Source organism: Mobula birostris, chromosome 32, assembly GCF_030028105.1.
Source record: "Mobula birostris isolate sMobBir1 chromosome 32, sMobBir1.hap1, whole genome shotgun sequence".
Classification (NCBI taxonomy): Eukaryota; Metazoa; Chordata; class Chondrichthyes; order Myliobatiformes; family Myliobatidae; genus Mobula; species Mobula birostris.
The window spans coordinates 22528254-22545691 of record NC_092401.1 but is presented as its reverse complement, the minus strand read 5'-3'; the positions used below and the strand labels follow the sequence as shown (position 1 = coordinate 22545691).

At 42.5% G+C, this 17438-nt stretch overlaps 1 protein-coding gene across 1 annotated transcript in view; it reads left to right on the top strand.

Moving 5' to 3' along the window:
• LOC140191227 (uncharacterized) overlaps positions 1–17438 on the top strand; it is a 129005-nt gene that overhangs the window by 11127 nt on the left and 100440 nt on the right. The window contains exons 2-4 of the mRNA XM_072248416.1: positions 9790–9876; positions 11451–11567; positions 15491–15628. Of these exons, the coding sequence (XP_072104517.1) occupies positions 9790–9876; positions 11451–11567; positions 15491–15628 (342 nt within the window). The remainder of the gene's footprint in view (positions 1–9789; positions 9877–11450; positions 11568–15490; positions 15629–17438) is intronic.

Sequence of the window (17438 nt, the reverse complement as noted above, 5' to 3'; positions counted from 1 at the left end):
TATAGAAGCAAGGAGATAATACTGATGCTTTATGACACTAGATAGGCTGCCCTTGGAGTATTGTCAACAGTTTTGGGCCACATATCTCACAAAGGGTGTGCTGTCATTGGAGAGAGTCCAAAGGAGGTTCGCGAGGATAATTACGGGAATGAAGGGGTTAACATATGAGGAGCTTCTGGCAGCTTTGGGCCTGTACTCACTAGAATTTAGAAGAATAAGATCTTATTGAAACCTACCGAGCATCGAAAGGACTAGATAGGGTGGATGTGGAGAGGATGTATCCAATAATGAGGGAGCCCAGAACTAGTGGACACAGCCTCAAAACTGAGGGGTGACCTTTTGGAACAGAGGTAAGAAGGAATCTTTTTAGTCAGTGAGTGGTGAAACTGACGCCTAGTCTGTGCGTATATTTAAGGCGGAAGTTGATAGGTCAGGACATCAAAAGATATGGCGAGAAGGCAGGTGTATGGGGTTGAGTGGATTCCAGGATCAGCCATGATGGTATGGCGGAGCAGACTCGATGGGCTGAATGGCCAAAATCTGCTCCTATGTCTCATGGTCTTACAATGTGAAGGGAGCTTCATTCTGTACTTACCCCAAGATGTCCCTGCCTCAGATGTGCTTGTGGTACATTGCAGAGGGAGATTTACCATGTATTTAACCCATGATATCCCTGCTCAGGATATGTTTGATGGGACGACACAGAGGGAGTGTTACTCTGTATTTAACCTACGTAGTCACTGCTCTGGGAGTATTTGATGGGATAGTATTGAGCAGGGGTTCCAGACCTTTTTTTATGCCATGGAGCCTGACCTTTTACTGAGGGGTCCATGGACCCCAGTTGTGAACACCTGGTATAGAGGGAGATTTAGATTGTGTTTAACCCTTTCCTGCCCTGTATCTCTACATTTGCTTTGTGACACTGAGTGGATGATCACATCCCTGCCCTCATTTAGTTGGAGTTTCTGTGCCAAAATCCAGTTGAACCTTTAGTAAATGTCGGGAATGAGTATTTTTCTGACTCTTAACAATTGCTGGGCAAGTGGAATGTGCTGCCGGGGTGGTGATTCAAAGTTCAAAGTACACTTATTATCAAAGTACGTACACATTATAGAACCTTGAGATTTATCTCCCAACAGGTAGCCACGAGACAAAGAAACCCAAAAACAAACCACATATATATAAATAAAAAGTCTGTCCAACACCACATCATGCCCATAAAATATAAAAGTATAACCCATAAAAAAGACCATCAAATACCCAACGTGCAATGAAAAACAAAACATCATGCAGACGGCAACCGCAAATAGCGTTTCTGAACTGAAATCCGTAAGAGTACCACAGTGCAGCGCGGAGCTGAGTAAACGTTGTGGGGCAGCAATCAGAACCGGCTCATACTTCGCCCCAAGCCTCGACACCCTGACCTTTTCAATCTGGCCCAGTACTTAACTCTCCATACGAACAATGGGTTCTGCCACTTGGATACGCCGGCCTCGCCATCTCGATTCAGCCTGTAAACCTCCATCTGCCGATCGTGTTCAATGCCTTGGGGCCCGGACCCCGCAGCTTCAATTCGGCCTGTGCCCGGCCTTTAACACTTTTCCACGCTCTCGGTGACAGGTCCGCCACCTCGCCTTTGTTCTGCCGCATTGAATTGCCTCCAAGTCCACAGGGGAGTAATAAACTATTACGTGATAGTTGTTTGTCAGAAAAAGTGTGGTTCCAATGACCTTCGAACTGTAATTGCGCAGCCGCTCATTCCGACTCCAGCCTGGACAGCAACCACCAGTACATCCAGGCCGCGACTTTCCCTATCCTGGCCCGCCCAACACCATTCCAGCCCCTTGTCTTTCAGGCCCCACCATCAGCTCTTGCGTCCATGGAGCCTCCGTCTTCCTCCCACTCCCGTAGCAATGCCTGCCTTCACCTTACTGCTAGAGACATTTAGTTAGTGGTGGCTTACATACAGTGAGTTGGGACCGTGAGTTGATAACTGAACACCCCAACCCTCCTCTTTCCTCAGACACTACCAAATCTCTTCCCCCCTCTGATCCCAGCTCTCATCCGTGCCGGGTCTTCTCAGCTCCCTGCGTCCTCCTCCCCCACCCCCCCACCCTGGGCAGAACATTTCGTCTTCAGTAAGAATCTCATCTTTGTCCTCCTGCACCCGCCATGAGGGCAAACTCTTCTTCCGTTGCCCCCGCCTCCGCTCTTACTTCTTTGGCAAGGACTCTCCTGTCTACAAACCCCTTTGATAGGACCCCACTAAGGAGCACCAGGCCATTGTCTCGTGCACCATCACCGACCTTATCGACTCTGAGGATCTCCGACCCACTGCCACCAACCTGAGAGTTCCCTTACCCCGCGCTGCCCGTTTCTACCTCCTTCCCAAAGTCCATAAACCTGACTGTCCAGGTAGACCCATTGTTTCTGCCTGCTCCTGTCCCACTGAACTTGTGGCTGCATACCTCAACTTTGTTTTGTGCCCCTGGTTCAGTCCCTTCCAACTTACGTCCATGACATTTCACACACTCTTGATCATTTCAATGACTTTAAGTTCCCTGGCCCTGATGGTCTCATTTACACTATGGGTGTCCGGTCCCTATACACCTCCATCCCTCATCAGAAGGGTGTTAAAGCTCTCCGCTTCTTTCTGGACAACAGACCCAACAAATTTTCCTCAACCACTAATCTCTTCCGTCTTGCAGAACTTGTCCTCATCCTCAATCATTTTTCCATCAGTCAATCCCACATCCTTCAAACCAAAAGTGTAGCCATGGGCAGTCACATGTGTCCCAGCTATGTCTGCCTTTTCATTAGCTATGTGGAACAGTCCATGTTCCAACCTTACACCTGCATCACTCCCCAAATCTTCTGACTCGATATATCGACAACTGCATTATTGATCTTCTTACACCCATGTTGAGCTCGTCTATTTCATTAACTTTGCCTCCAACTTCCACCCTGCCCTCAAATTCATCGGTCTATTTCCAACACCCCTTATTCGATCTCTCTGTCCAACTGACTCTCACAGCTGTCTGGACTGTGCCTCTTCCCATGCTGGCACTTGTAAAATTGCCATTCTCTTCTCAGTTACTCTACTCCTGCCACATTCCAGAGCAACTGAGATGTCCTCCTTCTTCAAAGAAAGGGGCTCCCCTTCCTACACAATCAATGCTGCCCTCACCTGCATTTCTTCTATTTTGCACACATCTGTCCTCACTCCATCCTCCTGCCGCCACACCAGGGATAGGGTTCCTCTTATCCTCACTTACCAGCCCACTAGCCTCCATGTCCAGCACATAATTCTTCGTAACTTCTGACATCTCCAACAGGATCCCACCACCAAGCACATCTTTCTCTCTCCCCACTTTCCGCTTTCTGCAGGAATCTCTCTCTACATGACTCACTTGTCCATTCGTCCCTTCCCACTGATCTCCCTCCTGGCACTTATCCTTACAAGTGGAACATGTCCCTACACCTCCTCCCTCACTACTATTCAGAGCCCCAGACAGTCCTTCCAGGTGAGGCAACATTTCTGTGAGTCTGCTGGGGTTATTTCCTGTATTTAGTGCTCCTGGTGTGGCCTCCTGTTATCAGTGAAACCCAACGTAGATTGAGAGACCACTTTGCCAAGCTCTTTCGCTCCAGCTGCCACAAAAGGGAATCTCCCAGTGGCCACCCATTCCGACATGTTAATCTATGACCTCTTCTGCTGCCACAATGAGGCCACACTCGGGTTGGAGGAGCAACACCATATATTCCATCTGGGTAGCCTCCAACCTGATGACATAAGCAACAATTTCTCTAACTTCTGATGATTGCCCCCCACCACTCCTCTCCATTCCTGTTTCCTTCTTTCACCTTATCTTCTTACCCGCTTGTCACCTCTCTCTGGTGTTCCTCCCCCTTCCTTTTTTCCATGGTCTTCGGTTCTCTCCTATCAGATTTCCCCTTCTCCAACACTTTATTTCTTTCACCAATACAATTTCCAGCTCTTTACCTCACCCCCTACCCCTTCCCCCCATTCCTGGTTTAATCTATCACCTGCCACCTTGCACTTCTTCCTCCCCTCCCACCACCTTCATATTCTGACTTTCCAGTCCTGATGAAGGGACTTGGCCCAAAACATCAACTGTTTACTTTTTTCCATAGATGCTGCCTGGCCTGCTGAATTCCTCCAGCATTGTGTGTGTGTTGCTTGGATTTCCAGCATCTGCAGATTTTCTTGTGTTTTAGTTGCAAGAGAAATGATTGCCCCCTTATTTGCACTATATCCTCTTGTCCGTTTCTCTCCCAGGGGAGAAGAATTCCAAATCTTTCTTTCCAAATTCCAGGGAAACCTAATTTTCCCCCAGTGGCACCATGTTGTGATACACAGATATTTCTTCCCAGAGGATAATGAAACCCTGGAACTCTGAATTCACGGGGTTGGTGAAGGCTGGATCATTAGGAATATGCAAGGTGGAAATAAATAAATATTTGCAAAATCAAGGCATTGAGTCCTTGGGAAATTGGCACAGAAGAATCAGAACCTGTCATAATGGGGGTGCTGGGAGCAGACCCAAATGCAAGATACAGACACTGAAGTACTAGGAACAGGACTAGTTGTGTCAAGAAAGCAAGGGAAGTGGGGAAGAAATGATGCTGGACAAGACACAGGCCCTGGATGAGACTAGGATACAGGGCCTGGGCTAGGACTAGACTAGGATAGTGGGACCTGGATGAGGAACAAGGTACTTGGAACCTGGACAAGGACTCCGAGCCAGAGACTGGACAGGGACTCAGTACCTGGGTCTTGACTCAGGCTCGGACTCCGGATCTAGGCGAGGACAAGACGTGTCAAGGCAACAGGTCTGGACATGGCGGCAGGACACGGGACTCCTGGGCAGGACATGGGACCAGAACTGGATGAGGGCATGAAGCTCAGACTTGGTCTTGGGAGACAGGAACGCAGAACACAGACCCTTGGTCTTGGGAGACAGGAACGCAGAACACGGAACCTTGGTCTTGGGAGACAGGAACGCAGAACACAGAGCCTTGGTCTTGGGAGACAGGAACACAGAACACAGAGCCTTGGTCTTGGGAGAAAAGAAAGCAGAACACAGAGCCTTGGTCTTGAGAGACAGGAACGCAGAACACAGAGCTGGGACCCCTCCTTTGGAACAGGACGTAGAGCCAGGACTCATACACAGAACACTGAGAGACAGATCTCCACTCAAGGTTGCGGCAAATGGCTGGACCTACCCAGTGAAGGCGTGGACGCAGAGACGGTTCGCAACACAAGGTAGCGGCAAATGGCCGTACCTACCTAGCGAAGACGTGGACACAGAGACGGTTCCCAACACAAGGTAGAGGCAAACAGCCAGACCTACCTAGGGAAAGCGAGGACACAAAGAGACAGTTCCAAGCAACGAAAGACAGTTCCTTATCTAGACACAGCAAGGCTCCAGTCTTGCTCCAGCAGTAGAACTTGATGGCGAGAATAGGCAAGGACGCAGGCGAGGCTTCAGGCAAATGGAAGGGAAAGGTAAGGAAACAGTCCAGCAACTCAAGCTGAACCCAGGAGCTGTTTATGTAGCCAGCCTAAAATCAGAATCATGTGCCTCAATTAAGGCACACAACAGGACAAGGGAAAACTGGAAAACCTGGAATAAGGAACAATGGACCGGACCGTGAACTGGAATTCAGACTTCACGGACCGGACCATGACAGAACCAGATTCATTATCACTGTCTTATATGACTTGAAATTTGTGCTTTATGTCAGCATTACAGAGCAGACATAAAATTACTATAAAATATAAAATAAATGCATGGTACAAGAACGAATATTGAGATAGTGTTCATGGGTTCTTAGACCGTTCAGTAGCCTGAAGATGGATGGGAAGAAGCTGTTTCTAAGATGTTGAGTGTGTGTCTTTACAATCCTGTACCTTTTCTTTTTTTTCATTCTCCGTACAAGCTTGTTTGATTCAAACTCTTCTACAACAGCTCTATCCTGAAATAGACCGTGGTGATGCTCCTCTTTCCTAATGGTAGTAATGCGAAGAGGGTCTGTCCTGAATGGTGAAATTCCTTAATGATAAATGCAGCCTTTTGAGTCATTGTCTTTTGTAGATATCCTTGATGATAGGAGGGTGGTGCCTGTGATGGAACAGGCTGAGTCTGCACCCTTCTGCTGACCCTTTCCATTCTGTGCATTGGAGCTTACACACTGGGTGGTGATGCAACTAGTCAGAACACTCTCCTCCATAGAAATTTGCGAGTCTTTGTTGAAATACCAAATGTCCTCAAACTCCTAACAAAGTATAGCGACTTTGTATATGATGACTGCATCAATGTATTGGCCCCGGATATGTTGTGTTGATGTTGATGCCATGGAACTTGCTGGGAATTCCAATGGTACAGCACTCCAATCGTTGGAGGTCATCTTTTGGAGGGATGCGACAGAAAATAATTAGTTCCTTTGTTGACGGTTGAGAGAAAATTACAAATAAACTGAAAATCTTAAGTTTAAAGTAAATTATTATTAAAGTAAGTATATGTCACTGTCTATCACCTTGGAATTCATTTTCTTGAAGGCATTTACTGTATGATGCTCTGGTTAAGATTTTTACTGCTATACTGTAGGCATTTCATTTTTGTAGTTTTAGTAATAGCAGTCTGTTCTGCTTCTAGCATGATTGGGTTTGAGCTAATGATAAGGGGCTATGTTGTTTGACTTAGGAATGTTGTATCAGCCAATCAGGATGGTGGAATTGGGAGAAGGTTCTAGAGCACACTGGCAAAGAGGTTTTGGTGATGAACACTGGTGTGGGTCGTGGTCTTTTTGGCAGGAGCTGGGAGAAGACATGAGGGAAGATGGCTGAGGAAGCTGTCCCTGTTGCACAAGGTGCTTTGTGCAGATGAATGGCTTCAAGGAGGAAGGACCAATATTCCCTTGGGGAAGCCCATTTGTTTGATATGGATTTTGAGCGACATTCAGAAGTTGGTGTGCGATTTCATGCGGATCGTGGGTCCAGCGCGTGAGTTAAAGACAGCTTCAAGATGAGCACCAACATATTTGCACATTTGGACTAGATTAACAGTAGTGGGCCCTTTTTAGTTTTTCCTTCTTTTTCCTGCTAACTGTTCGATAAAGTTGAAATTGGTAAATACACTTTCTTTATAATTGTATTTACCTTTACAACTTACTAAAATTTCCAATTTAAATTTCTACCCTGTTATTAAACAGTCCTTACGGATTTGGTTTCAGTTTCGCAACTCTTTTAATTTTAAACAATTTAAATTGTCTAGTCTTGTATTTTGAAATTTGCTATTTAAGCCTTCAATTACTGATCCCATCTTTCTTTTATGGAAAAATAAGGGGATTTGTTCTTTTGCAGATTTATTTAGTGATGGTCGATTGATGTCTTTTGAAAAGTTAATTAGTAAATATTCTCTCTCACACACACATTTCTTGCAATATTTACAGGTTAGTCATTTTTTACAAAAATATATTTCCATATATGCAAGAATCTGGTTTGTTGGACACTATTTTGAATATGAATACATTAGTGAGAGGCTCCATTGGTAGAATTTATAATTTACTCTTACTACAAAAAGATAACCTGTCACTAAAGATTAAACAAGATTGGGAGAGAGAACTTAGTATGACTTTTGTTAATAAAGATTGGTTGCGAGTTCTGAAAATGGTTAATTCTTCTTCGATATGTGCTAATCATTGTTTAATTCAGTTTAAAATTGTTCACTGTTATTATTTAACAAAGGAGAGGCTATCCGAAATATTTCCTAATATAGATAATTATTGTGATAGGTGCAAAACTGAAGTAGCTACTTTGTCACATATGTTCTGGTCATGCCCTCATTGAAATCCTTTTGGAAATCTTTATTTTCTACAATTTCTAAAGCTTTGAAAATTAATTTACAACCTAATAGATTGACTGTTCTATTTGGAATAGTTCCACATCATATTCAGGGTATTTCATTTTCAAACCAACATGTAATTGCATTCCTTACATTGTTGGCAAGAAGAGCTATTTTGTTGAAGTGGAAAGATACCTCTGCTCCTACACTAACTCAATGGTATTCCCAAGTAATGTTATGTCTTAGTTTGGAAAAAATTAGAAGTAGAACTTTTGATACCCCAATTTGATTTTGAGAGAAGGTGGGGCTCTTTTGCTAAATATTATCATTTAATTTGAATCAATTTACATGGTTTCATTCCAATTTTATGTTATATAAATGTGATTTGGCAGTTGTTGTTTTCTTTTGCTCCTTTTATATATATATATATATATAAATGATTGTAAGACGTATTGCTCCGGGAGTTGGTTCCTAATGGTTTTTTTTCTCTTTTTTGTTTTATAGTTAGTGGGTTTTTTTTTTTTAGTTAGCTGGGGTTCTCTTTTCTCCTTCTTTTTCTTTTATAATTTGTTTTTCATTAGCATATGTAAGTTTTTTTCTTCAGCTTAATTAATTATATATATACACTATTTTGTTGAATTTCTGTATTTTATAGCTGTAGAAGATTATATATTAATAAAAAGATTTTAAAATGAATAATTGTATGCAGTGTACAATCTGCTGTTTCTTGCCGACGGCTATTGTACAGCTATAGTACTTACACAGTATTCGCAGAGATCAGGGTTCAGGTGGTCAAGGCATCTGGTTTTGGTCCTAGATGCACTGTTTGAGGAAGGTGGCTTTCTCACCACTGAGTCCAGTGGCTGTTAGTGAGGGGCTAACGAGCCACATATCTAGGGACTCCGGGTAAAAAGCACTTTCAACTGGAATATAAAGTAATACAGCAGAATTTATGAAAAACTATAAATAATAAAGATTGCCAAAGATCCAAGTGCAAAAGAATTCAAATCATGCAAATAATTTTAAAAAGTAAATAAATAAAACAGTGAACATGAGATGTAGAGTTCTTGAAAGTGAGTCCATAGATTGTGGAATCAGTTCATCTTTGAGGAGACTGAAGTTACCCATGGTAGTTCAGGAGCCTGATGGTTGTTGGGTAATAACTGTTCCTGAACCTGGTGTTGTGGGACCTAAGGCTCCTGTATCTCACCATCCGGGACTTTCCCTCTTCTCAATAGTCCCGTCAACAAAGCAGTACAGAGCCTGTAGACCCACACTCAATGTTTTCCAAACAGCTGCCATCAGCCCTGTCATCAGATTTCCGAAATGTCCATGAACTCACGAATACTATCTCATAACACCTTGTTTGGATATTAGTTAATATTTATCACTTCAAAGTTCAAAGTAAATTTATTATCAAAGTATGTATAAGTTATCATATACTGCCTTGAGATTTATTTTTTGAGACATTCCCAGGAAAATAAATAAATACAGCAAAAAATATATAAAACTATACATAAACAAAGATTAACAAACAACCAATGTGCAAATGAAGGCAAACTTGGTTCTCACGCCACCAGGTTCAGGAAGTTATTACCCTATAACCATCAGCCTCCTGAACCAGTGTAGATAACCTCAACAGGTGATGTGCGGTCATGTGACCTTTGGACACTAGTACCAGAAGTCAATACTGGTGGCTGGATTTTTGTCACTGAGAACAAAGCACAGACACTGCTGGTTTCAGTGCCTTCAATCCAAAGTCTGGCTTTGCGCATCTCAGGAGGTGGGGCTATTAAATCTTTCTCCCTCCCGTGGCTGTCATCAGCCCTGGCTTTGTTCAGTATTGGGGTGTTCTGTTCCAGGAGAGAAGGAGTAGGAATGACAGAACAAAAGTCTAACTGCCTCATTTTCTTTATTTTAGTTATCTTGTGCTTCAGTGTTTTCCAAGATACTCTGTTAGAAAATCTCAAGTGCAAATCGGGTGATCAATCAACAAAGAAATGTATAGGTGAGTTTTAAATTCCCTCAGGTGACTGAGTTTGGTTGAGGTTTAAATTGGTGATACAGTCCAATTAATGGTTTCAATGAATGTACACACAGTGCCCACTTTATTGCTCACCTGCTCATTAATGCAAATGTCCAATCAACAAATCACCTGGCAGCAACACAATGCACAAAAGCATGCAGACAAATTGTTGCTCAGACCAAACATCAGAATGCAGAGGAAATATGATCTAATTGACTTTGGCTGCAGAATAGGTGTTGGTGCCAGATGGGGTGGTTTCAGTATCTTAGAAATTGCTGTTCTCTCGGGATTTTCACACACAACAGTCTCTAGAGCATCCAGTGAGCAACAGTTCTGTGAGTGAAAACATCTTTTAATGAGAAAAAACATTTTTTAATGAGAAAGTGTTATGTTTTGTAACTCCAAAACATAAAACTAATTAAAAGCTAAAACAGAAGACCAGAGCCAGGGATAACTCATGGTACATTTAGTTTTGTTTTTTCCTTTGTGAGACGTGCAAGTATGATGTGGTGGCATGATGACGTACGCCATTCACATACTTTTATTTTTTTACATATAAACCATCATAAATTATTTAAATGAACAAGAATGCTTAATCAAGCAATATATTTACAATATTAATGAAATATTAAATACATAACAGAAAGGTCAGAGGAGAATGGCCAGACCGGTTCAAGCTGACAGGAAGGTGACAGTAATTGAATAACGATGCATAGCATCAATGGTGTGCAGAAGGGCATCTCTGAATGCACAATATATTGAACTTTTAAGTGGATGGCCTACAGCAGCAGAAGACCTCAATGAGTACCATTCCAGTAAATACATAAATTACAGTATAGATGATTGTGAAATGTGGTCTAACCAGAATTTTATAGAGCTGCAACATTTCCTCACAGCTCTTGAACACAAATCCCCAACTAATGAAGGCCAACGCACCATATGCCTTTTTAACTACTTGATTTAACATGATGTGGTAGTGCTACACAATATTCAGGGAGGTGTCCTTGGTGTGAAGATGGGATCGATATGTAGGTGTCAAGCACATTGGTGGGTCTGGACTTGACACATAGACCAGTGAGGACAGTGGGTGCCTTCCATGAAGGGTATGTATGAACCAAATGGTTTTGAAAACCATCTGACACTCTCTTAAAGCGCACCACTACAAAAGTCAACTTAGGATATAGTATGGACAGGCCCTTCTGATCCAACAAGCCACACTGCAGCAACCCACCTATTTCACTCTAGCCTAATCACAGGACAATTTGCAATAACCAATTAGTCTACCAAATTGGTATGACTTTGGACATTGGGAGGAAACCACAACACCCAGAAGAAATCCACACACTCCTGGGGAGAAAGTACAAGCCCCTCACAGACAGTGTCGGAATTGATCTCTGAACTTCGGAATAGCCTGAGTTGTAATAACGCTGTGCTGACCGCTACACTACCGTGGCACCCCTGATGTTATTTTATAAATTCCATCAACTACAGTAGAATCCACTTGTAATGGACAGCAAAATGTTTACAATTGTAAAGAATGTTTCCTCTTTACACAGATATCGATGCATGTAACGGGTTTCGATATGGACCTTGTAAAGTGTATTTCAACACAACTGGTTCTTACAAGTGTCAATGTAAGCAAGGATACAGAAAATCCAATCTGCTCTGTGAAGGTGAGGACTTTAAATAACTTTGAGATCAAGACTAAATTTCAACATCTGAATTATTAGTTATGAATGTGTTACAACTGTGAATTAAACAGAATTATGAGGGGTATACTGTACTTAGGGTAAATGCAAACAGGCATTTTCCACTGAGGTTGGGTGGGCTGCAACTAGGGGTCATGGGGTAAGGGTGAAAGGTGAAAAGTTTCAGGGGACATGAGGGGAAACTTCTTCACTCAGAGGGTTGTGAGAATGTGGAACAAGTTGTCGGCACACAGGGTGCATGCAAACTGGATTTCAATGTTTAAGAGAAGTTTAGATAGGTACATGGATGGTAGGGGGATGGAGGTTGATGGTCCCAGTGCAAGTCGATGAGTAGGCCATTTACATGGGTCAGCATGATGAGCTTTTGGGCTTCCTACTGTGTTGTACTTTTCTATGACTCTAGGGGTGCTACGGTAGAGTAGCGATTAGTGCAACGCTATTACAGTTCGAGGTGTCAGAGTTTGGAGTTCAGTTCCTGTGCCATCTGTAAGGAGTTTGTACAGAAGTCTCGGCAGGGTAGTGGTAGATGAAATTTAACTCTGATAAGTGTGAGGTTGAAGATCGCAAAGGTCGGATATATACCATTAATGTAGTAGGATGCTAGGGTATATTGAAGGGTGAGGGGACCTTAATATATAGTCGATCAATCGCTGCAGAGTTTCTCTGTCTGCATAGATATCGATGAATGTAATTCCTCTCTGTGACCCCATGAAGCAACTTGTCAGAACATAAATGGATCATTCAAGTGTATTTGCAGCATAGGTTTTCAGTCAACTGAGAAGGCTGGCTCCAGGGGAAGGAGGAGCTGTGAAGGTAATGGCAATAAATAACCGTGACATAGAATATTGGTCAAATTGCCAGTCTCCAGGGTGGTGAAGGCCCAAGTCAAAGTTCAGTTTATTGTAATATGCACAAATATATGTATGCACTAGTGCAATGTAAAACTTACCTGAATGGCCTAATTCTGATCCTGTATCTTTTGATCTTTCAGTCTTACTGCAGCATCATAGGCACATAGCATCATATAAGCATCATTTACAAGAAACACATACATTAAATACAGTAGATTCTGGTTAATTGGGGCAGCTGCTTATTTGTGACAACTCCTAAAGAACAAAAAACAATTGTGAACATCAGCAGGATTCCCTTGATTTACTTGGGATACTATGCCACTTAATTGGAACAGGAGACTGTTGCCAAACAATTTCTAACTAGTGTCAATCAAACGTGCTTGTGTGCACGTTAGACGCTACACTCTGCTTTAAGCAGAGTTTTTAAATAGAATAGGTTCTAGATAATTGGGACACATCAGGACTGGTACTTTTTGGCCCAATCGGTGGCCACCCCAATTAGCCGAAGCTCCATAGAGATAGTTAAAATGTATAAAAAAGGCAAACTATCGCTTAACTGAGTAACAATTTACATAATTAAATGAAATGCAGACTAATTAGAACACTACCAATACTATTAGAGTACTATAAAACTGTGTATTAATCGTTACCAGCAGAGGAATTAATCTGCTATGTAGTTTTGATTGGCTGTAAATGGACAGAATCAGCTCAGACAGCTAGTGCAGGTAATGGGCTGCCTTTATAGATTACTTTGGATGATTGCATCCTCCCAATTCTTCGTTTTCATTGATAACATTCAAGATGATTGTCAATACCTTTGTAATTCCTAATTTGTTGAAGTTGTGTTGGGCACGTGGCCAAGTGGTTAAGGCATTTGTCTGGTGATCTGAAGGCCGCTAGTTGAAGCCTCAGCTGTGGCAGTCTGTTTGTGACCTTGAGCAAGGCACTTAACCACACATTGCTCTAGTATCTGTGCGAGGAGTGGCGCCCCACACAGACTTCCAATCTGCGCATGGTAAGGCATGAAAATGCCCAACGCAGGCCTCTCATGGTCTGAGTCGATGTTCCTTCCTTCATTCTTGAAGTAGTGAGATGGTTTCAATTTTGCTCATGGCCATTTCTGGTATCTCCAAGCCTGAATGCTTGAAACTCCATTGAGCAAAACAATTCCAAGTTGTCTTGCTGCTAATTTCTTGCCAGCTTTCAATCACAAAAGTCACTGCTTTTTGAAATTAAATGCATGTAACTGATGCTATTTAAAGGCTGATTGCTCTGAGCATAGTGTAGTATCCAACAGCCATGCAAGTGGACGTGACTCACACTAGTTAGAAACCGTTTGGAAAGGCTCCTGCCCCAATTATGTGGCATAGTTGTCCCAAATAGATGAGGGGAAACCAGGCTATTTTCTCGATTTCGTTTTTTTTGAGTTGTCCCAAACAAATGGCTTCCCTAATTAACTGATAGTTTAATTAATAGGTTTCACCTATAGCATCAGTTGTGTTCAGAAAGCAGTGATTTTTGTCACTGATAGTTGGTGAGAAATAAGTAGTAAGACAATTTCAAGTGGGTTTGCTCACTGCGGTTTCATGTATTGAGTCTTGGAGATGCCAGAAATGGTCAGGAATGAAATGAAATGATTTCACTACTTCAACAAGTTAGGTACCATGAAGAATTTGAAAGTATTAACAATCATCTTGAATGTTACAATGAAAAAGAAACTTTGGAGGATGCAGTCAGTCGATTGTCTGTGCTCATGGTTGGTACTGATTTTGTTCATTGTGTACACTGGATAGGTTCCTCCATTGATAACTATTAGGAACTAATACAGTTTTATAGTACCTTATTAATATTGGTAATGTTCTAATTTGTTCTGTATTTCATTTAAATACATAAATTGTTACTCAATTTGTCTCTTTTTATACTTTTTTTAGCTATTTCCATGAAACTTCAGCTAATTCGGCAGTCAATTAGTTCAGCCAAAATATATCGGTCATGAAGAGTCCCAATTATCCATAATCCACTGTATATAAATTGAACACTTTTTTTTTCAAAAAGGAACACAATTAGAACAAGAAAGTCTATTTTTGGGCAAATTGATTAAAATGGCCATAGTGCTGCTAAACTGTAGTGATCAGAGTTGTTGCAGTTGGTTGGAGAACCAAACGGTTGAAGGGAGTTCAGATTCAGATTTATTCAACATCAAAGCATACAAAGTTCATTTGCGATATCAGTCCTCCACAATTCTCCTGCAGAGTCCTACAGCTAAAGAAGAAATTAATAGGCTCTGTACTGTGCAAATTGCACAAAGGAGTCATTGTGGGGAGGTGGGAAAGTTATCATTGGTTTTTCTATTCTTTCCTTTGATAAATCTGATCATTCATTCAAATGGGAAGAGGAAGGGACTGACAGTGAAATGGGAATAGCTGATTGTGGTTGGCATGGATGAGATGGGCCAAAGGGTCTTTTTCTGTATTGTATTACTCTATGACTATATTTTAGAGTTTGGGAAATAAATTCATTGACCAGTCTTGTTCCTTTAGAAACAGGAGACAAAGTAATGCATTGCCCAGGGACAGGTGTGACCTGAAGTGGCAGCTCTAGCTGGCATGCTGATTACTATTCCAGTCATGGTTCCCAAACTCTCACACAGTCTAATGTCACCCTCTCGGAGCAGGTTCATTGAGGGTCTGAGTAATCCACGGGGACACAGACGTGATCCTGACAGGGAGAGGAAGAGTCAGTGATGGACCGTGTCAAGATGAGAGCATCTTTGAGATTGCTATCTAAAATGTTAACATTTCTCAGTTCTGTATGATTGTAGGGAGCGACATCAATGCAATTGTTGATGGACTGGAGAAGGGTTGAGCGAGTTAGTCTGGACAGGATTTAAGCAAGGACTGGCGTCCCACCAAAGATCAGGTGTAGCTGGCCCCATTTTAAAAACCACTGCACACCTCTGTCCCGGAGTAAGTAATACATGTGTAACAGGGAGAAAACAATGTTTCTGATTGTCAAGGATTTTGTCTGTTCACGCAGATATTGAGTGCAAATCCTCGCCCTGCGACAAAAAGGCAACTTGTAGCAACACAGTTGGTTCGTACCAGTGCAACTGCTTTGCAGGGTTTCAAGCAACTCCTGCGACTGTCAACCTTGCATCAGGAAAAGTTTGTGAAGGTAAGAACTTACTATAACAATGAAATGGAGAAGCAACGCCAAGAAGGGGTTATTATTGACAATCCTACACATTATTGGGAGTCAAGAAGAATAAGAATATAGCAGGCAATTCTCATACAAGTCCCACATTATTGTGATAGCTCTGGAGTTCGCGACCTGCCGAGTTCCTCCAACATTTTGTGTGTGTCTGTTGATTTGTTGTGTTTGCTTCGATAGTTCTGATAATCAGTTCTGTATATTTAAGAGTTTGTGAAATGATTTGATTGAGCAGTCATGTTCCTTCGCAAAACATTGACCATGCATTATCAGGGAACATGTCTGGCCAGATTTGGCATCTGTAGCTGACATGATGGTTACTATCCCAATCCTGGATCACAAACTCTCACATGGTCCAACAACACCCTATCGGAACAAGAGATGGAGTAGTGTGGAGTAGACGGAGCTTGTTCTGGGAGGGGAAATCCAATAGGACGTTTGTGATCTTGAGAGGGCGAGGAAGATTCAGAGATGGACCATGTAAAGATGAGAGCAGCTGTTGAGGAATTATATGCAGAATTAAAAGGGCTAGAACCTAACTGAGTTATTAACAGCTTGACAAGTCGTTCAGTGAGAATAATGTATGAAGAAAGTGGTGTTTGTTCCATGAGAAGCTTCTCAGTCTACATATGATAACAATGTATATCAACAGCTCCAAAGAGTATTCTGGGTTCCCTCGGCTGCAGATTTTCAGAAGCTGGGTGAGCAGCGAATCTGTGCTACCAACTGAGCACGCAAGCTTGCTAGTAAAGAGTATGTACTTTTAAGTAAACTGTGTTTGACAGTTATTCCCTGGGTCGGAACATAAAGGCCTCTGGTAGAGAGGCAGATCGACATCTTGGCACTGTGAGCAGGGCCCCAATATGTGGTAGGCCCCTCACCAAAATTGAATAAGTGGACAGCGGACCATTGGGGTGAATCAGAGAGAAACGGGCCCACAAGGTAAACTTTAACCTTGTTTCCTCTCTGCTCTCCGATGACTCTGTTTGTTCCTTCATTTTGGCGGGGAAAATCCACTGACGGGTCCCAAGGGAATAGTAAATTCAAGATGGGTGGTTCCAGTCCCGCTGAATATTAAATTCAAGACAGGCGGTCCCAGTCCCCTGGAATACAGGGGGGATGGGGGAACGGTGTCATCGGAGTCCATTACAGAAAATAATAGACAACTCTCCAAAAAATGAATAGAAACTGAGACAAATGTTGTTCCCATTGTCTAAATATTTGGGAAAAGACAATTGGCCTGCAGGAGGTACATTTGATTTACATTTAATATAGAAAGGGAAAGCAGGGAAAGAGTATGGTCGCCCAATTGGCCTATGGCAACAAAAGGCAGAAGTAAAAGAAGGCAGACATAAATTAACTTGTTGGATCCATAACACTAAGCAAAGAGGGATAGCCGTACGTGATAAAAGAGGCAATCCCTGGAGTTGGGAAGAGTTGAGAGCGATTTGTGAAGAATGGAATAAGGGACAGAAACAGACAAAGGAGACGGAGGAAGAAATTGTATCAGAGACAAAACGTACTGGTCATGGAAGAATGAATAAAGGGAAATAGGAAACGGAAAATAGAAGTAATTCTGGAGTACCCCACCTCCCTCCACACATACCGACCGATTCCCCAAACGATACTGATGATGACTGGGAATGGGTAAGGCGACCTAATAATCCCACCGTACTACCCACAAGTGCGTCGGTGCCTGTTTTACCACGGTCCTGTTCTGCACCCTCATATGGTTCTCGCCTTGATGCCTCAACCACCTACTCAACGGTCATTG